The following is a 22329-nucleotide window of genomic DNA, read 5'->3' on the forward strand; positions in this document are numbered from 1 at the left end:
TGCCCCGAGCAATCTTGGCCATCTCAGTCAGGCTCTCTCTGACTTGGCTTCCCCCTTATAGGCCAGGTCACCCCAACCTTTGATGAGGTAAAGCAGAGACATAAGGATGGTCCAATGGGGAGACTCAGCAAAGCTGGTTAATGAGCAGATGCTTTGGAGGCTGGGAGTGACCCATCCCCTTACTCCATCACACCCTTCAGAAACTGCCTGTCCTCCTGAGGGGGCCGTCTGTCAAAGTGAGGAAAAGGCTGAATCACAGAGACGTACTGGTTAAAAAACAATACAGAACAATATTAATTTTCCTCAGCAACATGTGAGGAGATTAGAGGTGATGAGATTAACCAGGGAAGGGCATCTTGTCTGCAGGCTCAAACCAGGCCGAGCAGCAGCTGGAGGATGATGCTTGTAAAACAGCAATAATAATAATAATAGTTAATGCTTATATTTATACAAGAATGTGCTTTATAAATGTTATCTCAATTGAGCCTCAAAATAAGGTTATGAAGTAGATACTGTGATCCTCACTTTACAGATAAGGAAACTGAGGCACAAAACAGAAATCTGATCAAATTCATATAGCTATTAAATGTCTCAAATAAGATTTAACTCAGGTCTTCTTGATTTCGAGTCCAATTCTGTCTCTTAAGACTTTCTGCCCCTCTTGGGCTATGCCTTCTAAGCTGGGGCTCAACTCATTAAAAAAAAAAAAAAGTTTCCCTTTCTGCAGCCTTATTTTATGTAGGGCTACAAAGGACCTGTCATCCTTCAGACCCACTAATGCTCCCTTGTCTGACCCCTCCCCACTCTTTGCCTCTTCCTGGAGCCCATAGATTATGACAAACTTTCCTTTACATGCTCCTTTCCTCCCATCCCCCAGATTGAATTTGCTCTGGGCACCAGAATTTCCACTTACAGGCTGAGCTTTGGTGAGAGATGCAGGGAAGTGAGTGTATAGCCTAGGTGGTGGTAGGGTCAACTGCCGATCTTCGGTATCAAACGCCAAATGGAATTCCCATCGCTAACAGAGCGTCTGGTACATAGTAGGTCCTTAATGGTTGTCAAACTTAAATTGTGTGCAGAGTCTGGGCCCTTTTATTCCCCAGATGAAGTCATACATGCCATTGCAAGGATGCACTGATGGACCTAAAAGGGCTCTGGGTCAAATTCACTTGAGTGCTTAGTGAGTGAGCGGATAAGGAAGAGACCGGGTGACCTGGAAGGGCTTGGGGTGGGGAAGGAGAGACCCCCCAGGCTAGTATGTGCCTCTCGCTCTATACCAAGAATGTTGGTAGCCCTTGTGTTGGGGATCCCTTGGGCTGTCAGATGAAGCCTAGGACCCCTTCTCAGATTCCTATTTTTAGTTACATAAAATATATGGAATTACAAAGGAAACCAATTATGTTGAAATAAAAAGTTGACTTTTCCAACCCAAGTTTACAGAACCCCTGAAATACATCTATGGCCCCTTGAGTCTGTGGAACAAGCCCAAGTTAAGAACCCTTGCGCTGATCAATGAAGAATGACTTCAAGCATTGGATACAGAATCTAAGCCACTGTCCAAGGTTCTGGATCTCTTTGGAGACTCTCCTCTAGGGCAGATCACTGCCCCACCATACAGATTTTATTCTCCTTTTGTCCTTTCCTGGTCCCTGACTTCAGTTTTTATTTGTGTCACATGCCTTTTCTAACAAAAGCTCACCAATACCTGGACTGACTGGTCAATAGATGTCAGGAAGCGAACCATTATCAAGATTCATATTCCTACGTGCCGATGCAGACATTGTGGGACTGCACCAAGGTGACTAAGAGCTCCATTGAGGAGAACTGGAGAAATGAGGACATTTTTGACCTGTGGCTTATGGACAGATTTGAGGATTTTAAACCCCATAGTTTCATTTAACATTTGTCTTTTAGAATATTAACCATTTGAAAGCAGGGAATCTCTTTTCTATTTTTATCCTCAGTAATTAGCATATAGTAAACCATTGACAGTTTTCCTTCATCCATTCATCTTAGGAAGTCCTCTCTATAATTCCCATTGGTCACATGGTGAACATAGCGACACTCATCAGCCCACCAATGAGTGTCCAGGTTATAAATTATACGACTCTTTTCCTTGTAGTTAATTGATACCTTATAAGTGTGCACCCCATTCTGTCCTCTTTGTGCTCATGTTTGCTAACTGATGATTGGTAGCTACTTTAATAACGTCCTCTATCTCCACCCAAATAAGTCATTAGATTGAGGTCATTTTCTCTCACCGACAAGGCAAGATTGGGTCAATGATATGGTCCCTGAGGCATCATGTGGACTGGACTGGAAAAGTGGATTTCTGTTTATTTAAGGGATCAGTCTCACCTTTTTCCAAGCTGACCCCTTGCTGGCCGCTACCCACATAAATAAGCATTGCTTTCTTTGGATGATTTGGGGAACATGGAAGACTTAACAAGAGAGTATGAAATAAAGCTTGACTAGAAGACACAGGTAGGCTTCTGTAGATAAGACTTTTGACCTTGATCCATCTCCCTTATTCCTCACTGATGGACACAAAGCTTCTGGGCTGCACTGGAGCAACCTCCAATCTTTTCTCCTGTCCATTGCTTTGTGGCCAGAGCAGGTCTTTTTATATATAGTTCCCATATCCTTCCCTTCCCCTAATTCCTCTTGGTCTTTTTCCTTTTCCATTCTTCCTTTCTTCCAAGCTGAGGAGAGGCTTGACCCTACTCTCAGTAAAAGTTGGGAAAACCATGAGTTCTGCTAACCAGGAAGGCTCTGGATATAGGATTAATGGATTGTAACCCTCCTTGTAGGAATGCCGCATCACGAGGCCAGTAACAGATCTATCCATCTCTGAAATCTTCCAAGTCATTCCTCGTTCTTTTGGTTATAACTATGGCGGGGCTACAGGACTCCAGCAGTCAGCAGATGCAAAAGCTGACAAACTTCATACTCCTTGCATTGATCATAATACAAAATTTATTGATGATGAGCTCTCAACGAATTGATTTCTATTTATCAATATATGTTCACATAATAACATATCACACAACATGTCTTATGCTAATAACATATCACACAACAGCACGTCTTGCTCTAATAACATATCACACAACAACATGTCTTGCTCACATAACTTGGATTATAATGCAGAAATACATAATTAAGGAATTTCTTTTTTCCTGAATAGTATTTTTTAAATCTACAGATGAAGATGACATTATCGTAATAAACGGTTGAGGGTGGTGTTCCCATTCTCCAGTACAATCATTCCACGGACATTTTGCTGTTTAAAGAAACTTACACATCCCAACTCTGACTATGAAACAAAGTCTTTCTAGTATCCCCATTCTGCTCCTAAATATGTGTTTTCAAAGTGGTCTTGAATTAAAAGGACCTTTTTTTATTATACCCTTACATAAAAGAATGGGAAAACCTCCCAAGATTAGGATTTGATGGAAAACGCGCGATACTTCCTCTCATCAGAGATGTCTCCATCCTCACATAAAATGAGCGTTCCACCGGTTACAATGATGTTTTGGAAAGAGTCGAAAGAACATGCCCTTTGCTTTTGGCTTGGCAATGTACGATGCTTGATAAGTGCTTAAGTAATCACCTGGGGTGGGTACGTAGCCACTTGCCCAATAATTGAGATGGTTACAATCGAAGTGCTTCTTGCGCCCTAGTCCCTGGTGAGGAATAAAGAGAAAACAGGAAAGAAATTAGGTCAAAATCATGCTGGTTTTTCTTCCACTCAAGACACCTATCCTGAAACCTTCCTGATTTCTTGTTGTTTTCCAGCCTTCTGCTTACACCAAAAGCATCTTTTCCATGGGCTTTTCCATCCTATTTATGGTTGCATTTAGAAAGGGCCATAGAACTTAGAGGCCAAGGGAATTTTTGTAAAGGGCTGAAACTCTTGAGACAGGCTGAAACTGAGGTCAGGACTGGTGAGCACTTGAGGCAAATTACCGATTGGATAATACTCTCTGGGCACATCTTGGGGAGGGGGTGGAGGGAGGGAGGGGAAAAATCGGAACAGAAGTGAGTGCAAGGGATAATGCTGTAAAAAATTACCCTGGCATGGGTTCTGTCAATAAAAAGTTATTTTAAAAAAAGATGTTTTATAAGCATAGTAAAAAAAAAAAAAACATAAAAGATAAAAGGAAAAAAAAAATACTCTATGGGCATATGCTTAGAAAATGGCCCTTCCCACTATCCTGTGCTGGCTCAATGATTGGTGTATACAGAGAATTGTGGGAAGGACTAGAGGATAGAGTAAGACTAGCCAGAGTCACTTTTGGCGGTGGATGAGAAAGAAGGAGGTTGCAGAGATTCTGCTTCCATCTAATTCATTTCTACCCATAAAGACCAAGGACTTTTGCTTATCCTGACTCCGGCTGATTCTAAGGTATCCTAGGTGCTAGCGCAGTCGTCACAAATTTTGGTGATTATGATCTAGTCACAAAATGTGAAACTGAGTCTGAGAGAGCTCAAGCCCCACTACTAAGAAGTTTCAGAATTTGAACCCAAGTCTTATGTTGAGAAGCTATGATGTGTTTTCTAATTTATCTTACTTATTGGCCAAAGGGAAAACTTCAGAGACTACCGGGTTCTCCCAAGAAAAACAAGTGAGCATGAAAGGGCAAGCAGGGGATATCTCACTGTCTTCTGGGAAGTATCCTTGAATCAGATCTCAGTAGTCACGTTCAGAGAGAAATCACCTGAGCCTGGTGATATAGGGCGTCAGAAACAGAGACAGTGGGCAGTGTGGGAAATGGCTCTTGGGCCAATGTTCTGACAGAACCTTGTGGAAGCATCTTGTGAAGGACGGCCCCCAGGATGGCAGTTTTAGCCAAGTGACTAGGGATACCAAAGAGCTCGTGCACATTTTCAAAGCTACTTGTGGCCCAGGCTTTCGGTCCTATTTTCATTTCAAACTCATCCCACTTTTCGGCAGGAACTCCCTTCGGGAAAAGGGGCTCGGCATTTCATGAAAGCGAATACTCAATACTCACTTCATCCAGGCCATGACCACAGAATTCCAAGCCGTGCCTGTTATCATGCATTGAAAATGGGTAGTTGCTTTTATTGGCTTGCTGGAAAGAAAAGTGGGAGAGAGAAGGGGTCAGTGTCCGAATTCAGGAGGTACACCATTCTGATGGCGTAAAAGGAAGGCTGATGATCCGGTAGGAGCAAGAATGAAGGGGGGAGCCAGGAAGTGCAAGGCAAGAGTGGGCTGGCATCGGGCACAGGATGGAGACCCTGGCGACTTTATAGATTTATAGCTCCCTTGGATGGCTGACTTGGAGGGAATGGAGAGCACATCTCTTACAAACTCCATGGGCCATGCACAAAGGATGTGGTCCTAGCCCATTTCTGCTTCTTGCTATCTGTGTGATCTCGGGCAAGTCATTGCACCTCTTGGGATGTCTGCCCATCTGTAGAAAGGAGGGATCCGAGTAAATGGCCTCTGGGACCCTTTCAGAGTCAGGATGCTGGGATCCCGAGCTCTAACAGTTAAAGTGCATGTAACCCTTTCACATATCAGCTCACTTGGGCGTCACAAAAACGCAATGGGGGAAGCTCTCAAGGCATCCCATTTCACAGATGAGGAAGCCAAGCGATTTGCCTCCAGGCACATGGTTGGTTGTGTTTCTGGAGGGAGTGGGGGCCGGCTCGGGCACTGCATGGGGCAGTCGTCCACATCTCTGGCCCCAGCTGCACAGGCCACTCACCTTCTGGCGGAATTGGTAGCGGAAGGGCAGCAGATCCTCCACTTTACGCCTGCTTTCCGGGAGGTAAGGCTGCTTCAGCATGGTGGCCGTGGTGGATTCTGGGGTTTTTTCAATCAGGCCAAGATGAGGAAACTGGAAAACACGGCAGGCCTGGATCAGAAGCAGCTTAACCGAACTCTACGGACCCAGCACCGGCTGCTTCTGGGAAGCGACTAAAATGTAATTGGGATTCTCCTGTATGTCATGACCGCCACCTCTAGTTTGAATGTGTAAGGATATTTTTCCCAAGGGGAAGACTAAAGCTCCCTGGGTAACTGTGCCCCTCGGCTGCCCACTCTGCCACTTGGAGCCTCCCCTTATTTTTGCTTTGCCCCCACAGCTCCCAGTAGAATGTAAGCTGCCTGAGAACAGGGAATGTTTCGTTTTTGCTTCTGCCTCTGGATCCCCAATGCTTAGCAGAGGGTTTTGCACACAGTGGGCACTTAGTAGGGCAGCAGGGTGGTGCCATAATGGATAGAGTACCAGGAGTCAGGGAGACATCTTCCTGAGTTCAAATGTGATCTCAGACTTTTATCAGCTGGGTGACTCTGGACAAACTTCTCCCTGCTTCTTCTGCTTGGATTTTGGAGGAGAGGGTGGGCCCCTTCCAGAAGGGTGGTCTTATTGTGGGCATCAACGCCCCCTCCTCTACCCTGTCCCTTTCTGTCAACAACCCAGGATTCTGAGATTCCTAACCCAGGTGCAAATTTCCTAAGGACTGACTTCCTCATCCTATGGGGGAAGAAACTGGGTCCCAGAGACAGGAAGGGATGTGCCCATGGTGAGCCAAAACTGGCCCAGGAGCCTCACTCTTTCCCCCTCCCTCCCAGTTCCGGGCTGGGCTCTCCCCGTTGGACACCCTGCCTTGGCATTTCCCATTTCCCACCTCCGGACCCCTGAGCAGGACGGGCACTGCCGCCGGCCACAGAAAGGCCTGCTGAAGGTGCCCGTATCCTTCTAGCAGCCCAGCCGCGGGAATGGCATCCTTACCAGCTAAGTGACAAACCGACTTCGGTTCATTTGTATTCTGTGATTCCATGGATTAAATTGCTGTTAAAAAAAATCACCGGCATTTTCATTTCACTCTTTTAAAAATATATTTAATGGCTATAACATGATAGCTGTGAAATAAACCCTTCTGTTAGATATGATAGCCGTGAAATATGGCTTTTTAACTCGTCGGGAGTGCGATTTTTGCTGCAGTCATTCAATCATTGAAGGACTGAAATACTAAAGATTGCCCTCAATGTGAAAATGAGAGGGAGAGACGGGCAAAGTCTGTGACCTTGCTCGGCGCAGGCAGCCAGAGCTCCATGTTCAGGACCTTCGGGGTGCCCTGCCCTTGCCTGAAAGCTCCCCCTACCCCAGGCCCCACCGTCCCTCTCCATCCTCTTTAGAGTGTGTGAGAGAGGACAGGAAGAGGCCAGGAGGAGGGGAACGGCCCCTTCACAAACGGTTCCGGGAAGGGACAGGACTGAAAGAGAACGTCCAGATTCCCCTGCGTGTTCTTACCCATATCCCTGCCCTCTCTTTCTGGGAGGCGACGATCCTGCACACTTCTCCTGAATACGAGAAAGATGAGTAAGGGGACATCAAAGGGGCCGGGGCAGCTGGAGAGGCGGGTGCCACCCGGGAGGTGGGGGAGGCTTCGGCTGGAGGGGCTGGCTCAGGCTGCTCCATGAAATCTGAGGGCTAGAGAGTCTGCTTTCCTCTTCCTTACATGTCTTTCACGCTGCACGATTAGGTTCTGTTTCCGTTTCTCGGGCCTTTAAGTAAGGTAGAACTCCAGGGCTGTCATAGAAGGAGAAGAAAACTCAGCGCTTGGACCCTCAGTGTTCCCTGATGTTTGTAACCGAGGGTTGCCTAGGTGAGTGGCAAAGGGCCAGGTCCTGCCCGCCCAGGCAGGACCGGATGGGAACCAGGCAACCGTCCAGCCGGCCCAAGCCGGGTCCCCTCGGGCGCGTTCCCTCCCTGCCACCCTTATTCAGTTTTTCTCCACAGACCCTCCTCCAGTCCCCCCTTTTCTCCTGAGTCCTTCCCTAGAGTCTCCCTCTCCCCTGTCCTCCATCTTCCAGGACCCCCGGGCTTCTCCTGAAGACAGCCCTGCCTCCCCATCAGCGGCAGGTTCCCCTCCCATCTCCTGGCACCCACAGGTGGGGGAGGACAAGCTGGCCTTCTCTTCGTCCCTCCCTGTTACCATCCCTCGGCACCTCTCACCCCCGGATCACGGCTGCTGCAGGGACTCGGGAGGTGGGATCAGGGAGTCCGACTCCAGGGGACCTTTGAGGTTCTGCAGATGAGGAAATGGGCTAAGGGATTTGTCCAAGGTCACACAGATGTCAGAGCTTGGATTTAAATCTCCGGCTACACTCCCGCTATCTCCTCTAACACCGCTGTAATCTCTGCTGGCCTCCTGGTCAGTCTCCTTGGAGTCCAGTCCTGGCTCCCAGCTGCCCTTTGAGTTGGGCGTGGCCACGGGCAGGTATGAACGTGGCTCTGAGGGTCCGGGCCTCCCAACTCACCAGCCCAATCTCTTGTCTCAGTCCCTCACCCTCAAAGTCGTCACACCAGAGTCATTCCAGATCTCTGAAATTCCCCTTTCTGAAAGCCATCCCCGGGCCTTCTGGCTCAGCTAACGGCTACTCTGAAAACCTGGTCATCCTCAGCCATTCATTCTCCTATTCTCCTTCCCATTCGCATCTCACTGCCTCCTCCTCAAGTTCACCCAGAATTCACCAGTTCAACAGGACACTGTCCATTATCCTTGAATGCCTTGCTCCCATCTCCATGTGCTAATGCCCCTGTTTGGGTTATTTCCTCCCATTCACCATCTTTCCTCCTGCCCCTTCCCCCATCTTCAATTTCCCTTACTGCCCCTTCCTCCATCCACCATCCCCTTCCGCCCCTTCCCACCCATTTACTCCCCTCCTATCCCTTCCCCCATCCCATCTCCCCTCCTGCCCCTTCCCCCATCCCATCTCCCCTCCTATCCCTTCCCCCATCCCCCATCTCCCCTCCTGCCCCTTGCCCCCACCATGAACACTCCCAAAAGAAGTCTTCAAGCCGTGGCTGACTGGGGTTCGCTCCATGTTTCTATGGGTTCCCCTCAGTTGTGCTCTCCCAGATGTGCAGAAACCCTTTCTCGGCTTGAATTCTCTAGGGCACTTCCGCCAGCAGCTGTTCCCGACCTTTTCTCCTTTCTCCAAGCCCCACCTTCCTCCTCCTCTCAGGACATGACCTCCCTTCCTAGGGCACTGATTATATTGAGTTATCAGAGTGAACGATGTCATTTTCTCGCTCCCAAACCTCTCAAGATCTTCAGCCAAGATTTCCTGCTTGTCCCCGAGCAGGGGAAGAGGTGGCCGCCTTTCTCCCACGGTCAAGACTCAGCCCTCGGCACAAGCCCTTGATCCCAGTCACAAAGGCGGCATTTGCCATGTGCTTCAAAGCCGGCAGAGGGTTTTACCCACATTACCGCAGCCTTGGCAGGGGAGGAAGCAAGCTCAGAGTTTGCGTGACTTGTCCGTTGTAACATGGCTAGTGTTGGGGGTGGAATGCCAGGGCTCTGCTTCGGGCGGCTGGGTAGCAGTGGATAGAACCCAGAATGAAGTCAGGAGGACGCCTCTTTTTGCGTTTCAATCTGGCCTCAGACACAGGCTAACCACGTGACCTTGGCAAGCCACTGTTTGCCCATCTTAAATGAGCTGGAGAAGAAAATGGCAAACCTCTCCAGGATCCCTGTCCAGGATCTCCCAGTGGGGTCCCAAAGAGTCAGACCCAAGCGAAGGCTGACTGGACGACATTCTTTTAATAATGAAGTTCCTAAGATCCCCCCACCTTTGTGCTTCCCATTAACCACTTGGCCAACTTATATTTTAGCAAAGGCATTTAGTTGGCCCAGTTGGCCCAAAGCACTCTTCCCATCCCTCCCCACTAAAGTCTAGATCACTCTTCCACAAGTGCACGGGGGAGAGGCAGCTCACACTTCATGTACATCTAAGTAAGGGACATATTCCAACTCTCTGATGACAGGGTTAAGGGAAGGGGAGGTTGAGAAAATTGCCTCCTCCTCCACTGCCTCTCCACAATAATTCTCTCTCCAGGGTCTGAACTGGGTTCCAGCTCCTGAACTGGGACTCTCCTATGCTGGATTGGTGAATACCATAATTCCTACCATTATTTAAAGCCCTAGAGGTTTGCTCAGCCCACTCTCCCAGCCAATCATGTCAGCTCCATTTTTTGACCTAAGAGGAGATTCTGGGAAAAGGTATCCAGGAGTAAAGAATTTTGTTTAAACATTTAAAAGCTAATCATGTGTGAATGCATTGTTGGGAGGTAACACCTCACTTTAGAATTATATTCTGGTTCAGTGATTCTAACTCATTGAGGGGTGAGGGGGAAAAATCCTCTCCCTTATATAAACATGGGCCAAACAGGGACAAAAATTATTCCTGTCGGCAGATGACACGATGGCGTAGTTGAATAATTCCAGAAATTCATCGGGGAAACAAAATGATTAATTACTTCAGGAGAGCAATTATTGACAAAATAAATCCATGAGAATCAAAAGCATTTCTGTATAGTACTGACACAAACCAAGGAAAAAATGATAAATAGATCTGATTAGCTCTCAGATATTGTATGCATTTTGTATTATATTAAAATCTACAGAGTATCACAGAAGGAATTATATAAATACTAATACAACTATTAGTTTAGAGACATAAAGAAAAGTTCAAATAAATGGAAAGATGTTGAATACCTATAGCTGGACTATGCCAATAAAATAAATGTATAATAATATAATATATAATATAGCTATATTGATAATATGCTGTGTGTTATCTATATGTTTGTTCAAGATACAAATAAATATAAATAAATAAATATCATAATGTATAACATAGCTATATTGATAATATGCTGCGTGTTATCTATATGTTTGTTCAAGATACAAATATAAATAAATAAATATCATAATATAGTATATGTTACTATATGATAAATATAAATAATACAAATATATTTCTATATTAATATAGGAGTTATTAATATTATGTTATATATTGGGTTGTATAATATATTATGTTGTTATATTAATAATTATTAATATTATGTATTAATATAAGTGTTTATATATGATGTTAACAAGTATAATATTGCTATAGTATAGATATAACATGTTTTATATTGTGTGTAATTTATTAATATAATATGTTATGTATTAATGTGTCATGATATACAATATATACAATATAATCTGTTTTATATCATATGTGATATAAATCATATTGTATAATAATATGATATATATTCTATTACATACTAACATATAAATATGATATGCTAATTAAATCAATGCATACAGTTAGTTCTATTCCAATCAAATTATACATTTTGAGAGATCCCCGGTGCCGCTCATCATTGCGGTAGAATTCAGAGATCCGATGGCAGAACGGGTCTGTTTATCCCCTTTGCTCCTTCTTGGGATTTTCTTTTTTGGTCCCAGTGTGGAGTGTCTGTTGTGTTTTCGACAAGCCTTTCTTTGGTGACTTTCTGATGTTGTTTTAACACCCTTGAGATGACAGTCGGCTTGCCTTTGTTCCTCCAGGGTTTGAATAGAGTAATCCTCTTAAGAAGAATATAAAAGGAGTCGTAATTATAAGTCTGGTTGAAAATGAAGCCCATGGGAATGAAAAATACAACTCAAGTCTCCAGCTCCTTAAAACAAAACATTTGTTGTTGAGGAGAAAATTAACTGTGTTTGGGGCAGTGACAGAGGTTTCTGCTCTGGCCCCACACAGGGAGGAAGGCAGGGGGTCTGTGAGAAAAAAAGCAAATCTGTGGACTTCTCAAAACTCTTTTATCCCCTTATTGTACACTATAAAACATGACGGAGATTTCATCAACTTCGCACTAAAATGTGGGGCTAATTAAATCCCCTTGTTACAAAGATAATATTAAAAAAAGAAAAAAAAAAAAAGGAATCGTAAAAAATGGAGCCGAATTGGGTGATAGCTTCAGGCTCTGGTTTCTCCACCTCGAGAGGGATCCATGGTTCACTGGCTGAGTTAATGGGGCATACAGACACAAGCAACTCATTTGCCGTGACTTTGGTCCTTTATTGACGTCCCAGGACAACCTTGCCCCAGAAGCCTGGATTCTGGGAAAAGGGATTGAATGTGACCTTCCTTGAATGGGAGACACATATACCTGATGAATTCTAGTAGCAGGTAAGGTGCCCACGGCATGGGGTTGTGAGGATCAAATGAAATAATGTGTGTAAAGTGCTTTGTAAGACTGAAAATGTTCAGAAATGAATGTTATTGGTGATGAAGATGAGGATGGTATAATAAATTCTAGCTATTTAGTTGACCAAAAGGTGAAGGCTTGCAGGAGGGGGAAGAGGAGGACACTTCCCTTCCTATTGAACTTCCTCTCTCCTAGCCCACCAGAAAATAAGCTACATGAGGGCAAGGGTGAGATGGAGTCAGAGGGAGAGGCTGCTCCCATTTTCAGATGTGCTCCTCACTTCCTTCAGAACCTGGAACAAGTCACTCCCACTCCCAGAGGTGCTCACTTCCTTCAGACCTCAGAACAAGTTGCTCCCTGGGCTCCAGAAGTAAAAGGCTCTAAATGGCCACCAAGGTTCCTTCCAGCTCCGGGACACTGACCCTCTCACTGCTCTTTATGGTCCTGTGCCCATCACAGTGCCCAGGTGAAAACTCCTTATGCAAGTGGATGCTGCACAAACCTCTTATACCCCCCAAATCCAGTTTAGTGCAGATTATCCCTGCCCTGCTGGCAGCTGGGTAGTCATTCAAGATTTTATCATCCCAGCATCCAGGCTGGTGTCACATCCAGGTGCACCCCTTCCTTTTCATAACAGCAGAAGTAACTCAATCACCTGCTAAGGAGAAGGAAATAAGAAGGGCTGCAAATGGACCAAATCGGGTCAGCAGAAAGGAAAAGTCCCATGGGTCTGAAAGCCCAGTGAGGATGCCTTGAGGAGGACAGCAAGGATGATCTGATCCTGAGATCTGTGCCCAAAGCAAACGTCTCTTTCTGGATTTAGAAGAGGAATGGGATCTTAGAGACCATTTTGTCCTAACCACTTTATAGAGATGGAAAACGAGGATAGGGTGGGAGCCTTGTCCAAGGCCCTCCTCCCTCCAGGTGGTAAACAGCAGAGGTAGTATTTGAACCCAGGGCTCTTTGCCTTTTCAATGTTTCTTACATATGTTGTTTCCCCTCCAGCCACTAGGTGGCATAGTGGATGAATATTGGAATTGGGGATCAGACTAACTAACTACAAATTCAGTCTCAGATACTTCTTAGCAGTATGACTCTGGGCAAGCCAGTTACTCTCTCTCAGCCAATGTTTCCTTTTCTGCAAAAATATGAATAATATTTTTCTTTCTAAAACTTCTCTAGAAATAATTGTTATTAATGAAGATGATACTGTAGTAAATTTCTTGAAGTTAGGAACTGTTTTCATGTTTGTCTTTCCTCCGTGTCTGGCATATAGTAAGTTCTTGTTGAATTGAATTCTTCTCCAGCAGAGCTGTTTCTCTTGGTCTCTGTTTCTCTCTTTACCCCTTTTCTCTTTCTCTTTTACTCTTTACCCTTCTCCTTCTTTTTTTCTACTTCCCTTTCCCTCTTTTACTTCTTTCTTCTCTTTCCCTCCCTTTCTCTCTCTCTCCTCCTCCTGCCTTCTCTGTCTCTCTTTGTCTATCTCTCTTTCTCTCTTTTTGATTCTTTTGGGAGGGGTTGAAAATCAATCCAGCTGGAGGTCAGAAGGAGCCTGAGAATAGTCTTTTGGCTATAGACTATAATCTAGAGTAAACTCAAATGGGAACCCAGCTCAGGCTTCTCATTTGGGAGACACCATTCCTGCCACCAGCAAACGAATTCTAAAACTCAAGCTTCTTTCTTTATGGAATAATTACCTACTGTTTCAATTAATTATGCAGCTGAATAATCACTATTATATTGCAAATAAAAATTACTAAACTTAATATGAAGTAATGAAGGAATCAGTTTGTTATATTTACACTGGGGCTTCCCCTAAAGATCTCAAAACTTTTGTTGATCTGATTAGGTCAACCTTCCAATGCTCCCATCATGCAAATACGAAATAGATAATATTATTCCCATAAAGGGGTCTTTGATCAAGCTGCTTCTAGATTTAGTTACATCAGTGGGACACTGGCTGTCTTAATGGGAACTCTGGATTGCTACATGGTCAGTTCAGCAATGGTTTCAGATAGATAAGAATTGCATTACTGATTTCAGAGAAACAGCTCCTGATTATATTCTGCCATAGGTCAGTTGTTTGGATTACATGGCAGTTTCAGAAGGCTTACTTGCCCAACTAGTCAGTTAATCACTGTGCCTTTGGGACTTTGCTTTAAGCAGTAGCACCCAGGTGACAATGTAATTGGGAGTAATATATTTATCATATAATATGCTTATTGAGGTAAAGCCATAATCAGGACAGGGACACTATAGCATTGCCCTAGGGCATCAAATTTAGAGGAGCTGGCAGCATTTATAACATCTCAACAATATAGCATCTAGATAGAAAAAAAGTTGTTTATCCAGAACTTGATTTATTTGACATAAGGACCCCTTGATATGGAAACTTCATACATACAGCTCAATAACTCATCTGTGATCACGGCCTAAGAAGGCTCCCTGGGGCCCTGAGGTGAGTTGACTCATCCATGGTCACAAAATCTTGTACATATAAGATGTGGTGCTTGCTGTTTGTCCTTCATTTTTGAAGAGGACTAACTATATCACCCACAATGTTGCCGGTTAATTGGATTTAGCCTCCCTCTCCTGGAGTCCTCAAAGTTCAGGAGCAAGGAAAAAGCTAAGACAAATGGCAGCCAGTGAACGAGATCCTCCTAACTCCTGAGGCCATGGCCCTCCATTTTCATGGCAGCTGCCTCCTTTTTAGTAAGAAGCTATCAGAGGTTGGGCTAGAGTAGTTCCCCACCCCCACCTCTCACCTGCCTCCCTCTGACCTCCTTGTTCCTTTTGGCAAGGCTTTGTGTGTGTTGGGGATGGGGAAGGGCGATGGGGACAGTGAAAGAGATCCCACCCGGACAGAAGACTCTCGTTCCAAGTGGGTCTGCCCTGTTCCTTCAGGCAAGGTCTGAATGGCCCCTTGTTGGCAATACTGCATTCTTGCTCAGGTACGAGTTAGACGAGACAGCCTCTGGGCTTTCTTCCAATTCTAAAATTCCAACTGTGTGATTAGGCATATTTTTCCCAGGAATTAATAGAGGCTAACAAGACCCAAACTTTTTCATAGAATCACAGGTTTTCAAGTAGGGTGAGGACTCAGAGATCATCTAGTCAAACCTCATTTTACACATGAGAGAACACAAGATCAAGGAGGTGGAGAAATTAAGTAGGAAGTTGGTAGCGCCCCAGACCTCTAGTGCCCTGACCTTCTCGGATCATTCTCTCAGCATTTTTCCCAAATTCTATTGGATAAAGTTTGAGGAATCAACAATAAGAAGTCTTAAAAATCTATTAGGTAGCAAATCTCATCTTATTACTATGATTACTATAAATGTAAAATACTTGGGCAAGGACTTCAAGGTATGGTGGGCTCAGAGATTTGGAAGCAAAGAATTATCTTATTACTCACATAACTGACTTCTCTGACTGGGTCAGAAAGACTTAATATTTACTAGCCGTGTGACCCTAGATTAGGAGCAGCCTGCCCACCCCCAGAAAAATTCCAGGTCCTCCTTCCCATTTCCAGACCTTGCCAAACAAAGCTGGCATGCCACAGTTAGGGAAGACATCCGTGGAGACCCAGAGCATCATGGAATCCAATTGCTTGGATGGGACAAGTGGACTATCTGTTGGGCTCTTCTTTCTGGGATGTTTCTATCATCTTCTCCACGACCATCCACTCAGAGACCTTGCCATCTGCTGAGCCACTGCACCTTTCTCCTCACCCGGACGTTTGAACCAGGCCTCCCAGGACTGGACTCATCCTCTCTCTGCATTCTGGGCAGAGCTGACTGAGTGACCACACTCAACATCTCACCCACATACTTCTTGCTTTCTCTTCCCCAACATTTACACCCAGGCTCACTTTCTATCTCTTGCTCTGGGCCCTGTCGTTAAATCAATGTTACTTGTACTTCTCCATCACCATGACTCTGGCCATGACCACTTCCTTTATATAAATTCGGTCTCCCTCTTTTAAAAGGGGAGGTTCTCGAGAGCAGAGATTGTCTCCTTTTGCATTTGCAAGCACATAGTAGGTGCTTGATAAACGCTTCTTCATTTATTCCTTCCATTCATTGGGATGAACTCAACAGCAGTTAAATATCACCGCAGTAAATCATTAACACTTTGTCTCTCTTTGTTGTGGGGCAGATTCTCCAGACCTGAACCTGTGGAAACCAGCGTTTTACTCTAAAAGCCATTTTTGCAACAGCCAAGATTTCACATGACATCCTCACCTCGGCCATCTGTTCGTGAAAGATACAACCGTTAGCGGCCTTCCTTCACTCAAGTGATTTTTAAAGATTTTCTCCATTTAAATGTTATGTTACATTTAAATGAGAAGTTCTTTTGCTGGGCTTTTGCCCTTGCCCTGAAGGAATTGTGGGAATTCAAGTTAATAAGGTTTGAATGGCTCTGTGATAGCTGTGATTATAGCTGTGAATCAGATCACGGAAGAGCGCTGACATTCAGCTAGAGCGGATGTGAAGCTGGCCACTGTCTTTCATCCCGAGAAGGCAGGATTGGGCCGCAATGCTCACAAGCCACATTGCTTTTTCTTAATGTCTAAATGATGCTTCATTTGCTATTGCTTTGACAACAACCTTCAATGGTTTATTTAACACATTTTTCCTTTGATATGGTTCAGAATACAGAATCTCACAGTGACAAGAGACTCAGAGTCCAAGCCGTCATTGACCAAGAGTCCTCAGCATTGTCAGCCCACGGGGGAGTCATCCAGCTTCTGCCCCAGGTTCCCAGAAAGGGGGCCCCGTCCCTCCGAGGCTGGCCATTCCACTTTAGGAAAGCCTCGATGCTTAGCTAGCTGTTCCTGATGTCAGATCTAATTTTTCCTCTGCAATGGCCGGTCCTCATTCTGCCCTCTGGGACAACAGAGAAAGCAAATCTCTCGACAGCCCTTTAGATACTTGAGACACAATTATCATGTCTGTTCATGGTTTTCAGAAACCTCCTTTTGTCAAGGACTAGATTTAGAATGGAGAAAATTCTTAATCGGAAGCAAATTGCTAAACTGGTTTGAAATCCACACACACACACACACGCATCTCCCATCTTTCATAACTTAATACACCTGGAGTTGAATTAGGTGGGGCTCTTTGCCCAAATCAATTCTATATGTCATTTGTTGTTTTAAGTTTTGTCATTGCAAGAGCATTTCTCATCTAAGTGCATTTTCTTCCCCTATTTCAGCTTGTTCACATGGGCCAATGAAGGAATCAATTGCTTTCCTGCTTAAAAGTATGCATGAACACACACACACACACACACACACACACACACACACACACACCATTGCTGCCAGATGCTTAGAAGAAAACTAGTCAAAAAAGGCTGAGAAATTCAGCTTAAAAGAAATGGGCAGACAACTGCAACATTAGCCAACTAAGGTCCTGAGAGTAAATTAGCCCTGGTTTCCCATTGGCTACTGAAACATGGCTTTGTCATCAATATCTCATTATAAAATGAGAAAATATTTTTTAAACACTTAGCAGAGTCCCTAGAACATATTAGATGCTGAAAAATGCTTGGTCTCCAAATACTCCAGGGTTATCCTAGCTAATTTCTCCAATTAGGGATATTATATCTGGTATTTGAAAGTGCTACACATGACAATAAGCTAGAAGGAAGGAGGGAAGAAAGGAAAGAAAAAAAGAAAGGAAAGACGAAATTAAGAAAAAGAAAGAAGAGAAAATGAAGGAAGGAAGAAAAAGGTGAAAAGAAAGAAAGAAAAGAATGAAAAAAAAAAAGAATGAATGAAAGATAGAAAAAGAAAGGAAAAAGAGAAGGAGAACAAAAGAAAAAAGAAAGAAACAAAGAAACAAATAAAGGAAGGAAGGAAAGAAGGAAAGAAGGAAGGAAGGAAGGAAGGAAGGAAGGAAGGAAGGAAGGAAGGAAGGAAGGAAAGAAGGAAGGAAGGAAGGAAAGGGAGAGAAGGAGGAGAGGGAGGAGAGGAAGGAGAGGGAGGAGAGGGAGGAGAGGGAGGAGAGGGAGGAGAGGGAGGAGAGGAAGAGGAGATGACCTTCTAATAGAAACCCAGAAGGCCGTTCTCTTCCATGGTTTTCCGGGAGATCTCTGAATAGCAGCTCAGAGCACAGTCTCTCTTAGCTACCACCTGGATCAATTGGACATGAAGAGATACCTGGAGGCAAATTGCAGTTTGCTGATTCTGCCTTGGGCCAATCCCACTTCAGCTTGACTGAAGGATTCAACTGAATTCCACCAAGATCCACTAAGTACTTAATTTATCCATTTTCAGTCTGGACAGTTCCCTCCCCAATGTGGTCATCCAGCCTTTCAGAGTTGCCTGCAACTGAGGGATCGCTGATCTCCCAGGGTCACTGGGACAGAAAGTCAGACCTCTGGCTCCTCTGCCACTGCCTCTCGCATAAAAGAGGATTATGAAGTTAGGGGATATTGAAGTTGAGGACATAAAAGCAATAACAATAATTTTCAGAATGAGAACACGTTAATAGCTAGGTAAAACTGAGCCACATCTCGTGTGGGAGGTGGCCCCCAAACTGGGCTTTGAGGGAAGAGAGAGATTCTATAGCTCGGTGCTGAGGAGGTGGTTCATACTAAGCCTATGAAAAGTCATGGAGGCAGGACATAACCCGGGAAACATCATCGGAAGAAATCCATGAACCACAACCTGCTCTTCCTGTTTTATTTTTACTGTAATCAAAATTATCCATTTTATATCTCACTCTGTTCTCTATCTCTTATTTATTCATTCATAAATATTTGCCAATCCATAAATTAAATAATAGGTTTTATGTTATTCTAATTTTCTTATAACATCTCCCTTTATGTCTAGGTCATGTATCCAATTGGACCTTATCTTGTTAAACGGTGTGAGATACTGGCCTAGGCCCAGTTTTTGCCATATTACTTTCCCGGTTTCTTTACCAGACAATGAATTCTTATTCCCAACCTGGAGAATTTATTATGGGGTAAAATAGGGACTAAAACTATGATTTCAAAGGCTGAAAGGCTGGATGACCACATTGAGGAGGGAACTGTCCAGACTGAAAATGGATAAATTATCATCTGATAAGTATATTCTCTTTATTAAAAACATGTCATCACCTTCTCTATAACTTAAAAGCTTAGATTGCCTGGAGCACTGAGAGGCAAAGACTTGGCCCAGGATGACACAGACCCCACATCACAGGTGAGACTTGAACCCCCTCTTCTCAGCCTTAAGTTAGCTCTGTATCCACTAGACCAAATTATTTCTAATATACACACTCAGATTTGATGTACATTTTAAAAACTTTATGTAATAGAAATTTTGAATTTACTATACTTTTCCTGTTCTATGTATACTGAAATGTTGTTCTTAGGAGTTTAGGCTCATATATATATATTTTGATGAATCAATAATAGGGCCAACAATTCCTGCTTAAGGCCCTGGCTTGCTTCTAGTCTCCTAGCATAGGTCATTTTAGTTTGGCCTACAAGACTTCCTGGACTCCTTGAGTTCTGAGACCAGATGGCCCTTGGTTCAGGCCCCCACATTGCTCCTGACCTTAAGCAGCCCCACATTGGCTGGCTTCTGGCCTCCCCTACTGGCTCCCTCAACCCAGATCTCTAGTTAGCACAGTCTTAATAATTATGGCTTCTTAAACGGTTTCCACTCATGACTCCTTTTGTCCAAGAAATTTTTACACATTGTTATATAAAATAGATATACAAAGTAAATATTAAGTGATAATAAGTAATAATTTTCTGATCCCCACATCCAGTTATGAGGTCCCATATGGAGCCTTGACCCACAGTTTAAGAAGCTAGGGCTTAAGAGCCCATATTCTCCAGCTTCTGCCGGGGTAACCCAAACACATGTCCTATAATATTTCAGTACCAGCCTCTAAGTGCTGAGTCAGAGACTCCGACCTCACCCAGTTTCTTATCTCCCTCCCTCCCCAGCTCCAGCTTTGGATGTTTACAAAGTGACTCGGATTGACCGAATACACTACTTAAGGGAACTGACTGAGTGGCTCAGTACAGTTTAGTGAATGTGGTGAGAGAAGCAGCCAAAGAAGCTCCTTAAGTTCCTAGGCACCAGGAGTGCCACATGCTTGGGCAGAGCCTGGTGGAGCTGCCTGCGTCAGCTCTCTCTGCTCCCGGCCACCCTCCACTTGCCACAAGTGATCATCCTGAAGCCCACGTCGGACCGTGTCGCCTCCTACTCAATAAACTCCAGTGGCTCCAGATGAAATACATTTAAAGCCCTTTGTAAAATGGCCCCTCACACCTTAATCCCCTGATAGACTTCCATTTAGTGACCCCAGCCTCCTGGCTGTTCCCCCAAAAGACCCTTCATCTCTGAGCATTTTCTCCAGCTGTACCTCCTCCTCCTCTCTGCCTTATTGCCTCTCTGGCTTGAAATCCCAACTAAACCTCACCTTCTTCAGGAATCCTCCTTCTCCCTCCTCATCCCAGTGCCTCCTCCATGTTGTTGATCTCCAATTTAGTCTGCACGTACTTTTTTGTTGCTTCTCCTATTAGATCGCGAGCTCCCCGAGAATAAGAACTGCCTTTAGCCTCTCTTTGTACCCCCAGATCTTAGCACAGTGCCTAAAACACAGCGGGGGCTTGACAAGTGTTCCCTGACTGATGGAGGACATGATCAGGTGGTATAGTAGGTTCTCCCAGCAGAAGCTTGCTCTCAGCCTCAGAGGAGATCACAAAATTTAATTTTCACATTTCTCAAACCCAATATAGCTCAGGTCTTTCAGCAGACAGAGAAGTCAAGAAAAACTATGTTAGTCTATCACCTGAGCCTAAACACTGTTTATGAAAATGACACTAATTCAGAAATGATAATCATTTCGTTCAAATTATTTTGACCTGGAAGACATGTGCAGGAAGAAGTAAATATATTTTCTTTCTATACAGGAATTTCCAATGAGCCCTCCCACAAACATGATCATCTGAATGGCCCCTGAGGGAAAAAAAAGGGATAAAACTGAATATTTCAGTGATTGGTAGCTCTCACTGGGGAAATGAGGTCGAAAAATGATGCAGGTGACCTAACAGGTGGAAATAACCTTCCAAGAATCTGGTCTCGTAGTTACTCAACCTACTTTCTGCCAACGGCCATCGACCACATTCTACCTTGGCTGCTCACAAGCACAGCCTCCCCGTGGCCCTCAACGTCAGCTGGAGCTGTTCCCCTTGGCTCTGACCCCAGACTCTTCTTAACCATCTACTTATTCCCACGATTTTCTTTGCTTTCATTGCTTCCCTCATCATTGTACTGAGGAAGAAGCTGAGAGCCATGGAAGAGAAATGGCATGGTCACCTAGGAAATATGTGGCAGAGCTAGGATTAGAACATAGGTCCTTCAACCCTAAATCCAGTATTATCTACTGAAACACTCTACTTCCTAATCCAGTGCTATATCTACTGGACCACACTGCCTCCTAATCCAGTACCTAATCCAATGAGTCATACTGCCTCCTAATCCACTGCCTCATCCATTGAGTCATACTGCCTCTTAATCCAGTTCTCTAAACACTCAGCAACACTCCATCTTAATCCTGTACCTGATCTATTGAACCACACTGCCTCCTCATCCAGTACCTGATCCACTGAATCACACTGTCTCCTAATCCACTCCCTGATCCGAGCCACACTGCTTCCTAATTCAGTGCTTTATCCATTAAGCTACACTGCCTCATACTTTAGTACTTCATTCATTGAACCAAACTGCCTCCTAATCCTGTACCTGATCCACTGAGCCACACTGTCTCTTAATCCAGTACTGCTTCTTAATCTAGGATCTGATTCACTGAGCCATACTGCCTCCCATCCTTCCCTATTCTTCTAGTCCATCAGCTCCCTTTTGCTATCACTTGCCTCCCTATCCAGTCTATGCATTGTGGTCAAACTTCTCATTTTCCTCCTAGAATTCCTTCTGCCCTATCTGCTTTGACAGCCCCCAACCTGGGCAAACTCCCCCATCCAACTTCTGTGATTTGACTGCCATTCTTCTAGGACCCTGAACATGATTGGAGAAACTTGGTTCTTCTACCAGCTGAGTCCTCAACATCCTTCTGAAATCCTTGGACTCATCATTAGCTGGCTTCTTGCTGGGTTTTTCACAAAAGTTGTGCTCTACTTTTTCCATTATCCTGCAATCACAATGTTGGCCCCTCACTTCCACTTTGTCTCCCACTTCACTGAGAAATTTGAAGTCATTGACTGGAGCTCCCTCGAATTCTACCTTTTTTACCCTGGTATTTCAATTTTTTTCTGTGTCCTTATCCATCTTTAA

At 44.5% G+C, this 22329-nt stretch overlaps 1 protein-coding gene across 1 annotated transcript; it reads right to left on the minus strand.

Moving 5' to 3' along the window:
• Positions 1–2953: 2953 nt before the first annotated feature.
• TEX36 (testis expressed 36) lies at positions 2954–7634 on the minus strand. Its single transcript, XM_051982687.1, has 4 exons — positions 7287–7634; positions 5736–5867; positions 5016–5096; positions 2954–3686 (listed from the first exon to the last, which is right to left on the minus strand). The coding sequence occupies exons 1-4, from the start codon at positions 7452–7454 to the stop codon at positions 3498–3500; spliced, it is 570 nt and encodes a 189-aa protein (XP_051838647.1). The 5' UTR covers positions 7455–7634; the 3' UTR covers positions 2954–3497.
• Between the last annotated feature and the right edge of the window lie 14695 nt (positions 7635–22329).

The sequence above is a fragment of the Antechinus flavipes genome, chromosome 2 (genome assembly GCF_016432865.1).
Source record: "Antechinus flavipes isolate AdamAnt ecotype Samford, QLD, Australia chromosome 2, AdamAnt_v2, whole genome shotgun sequence".
Taxonomy (NCBI): domain Eukaryota; kingdom Metazoa; phylum Chordata; class Mammalia; order Dasyuromorphia; family Dasyuridae; genus Antechinus; species Antechinus flavipes.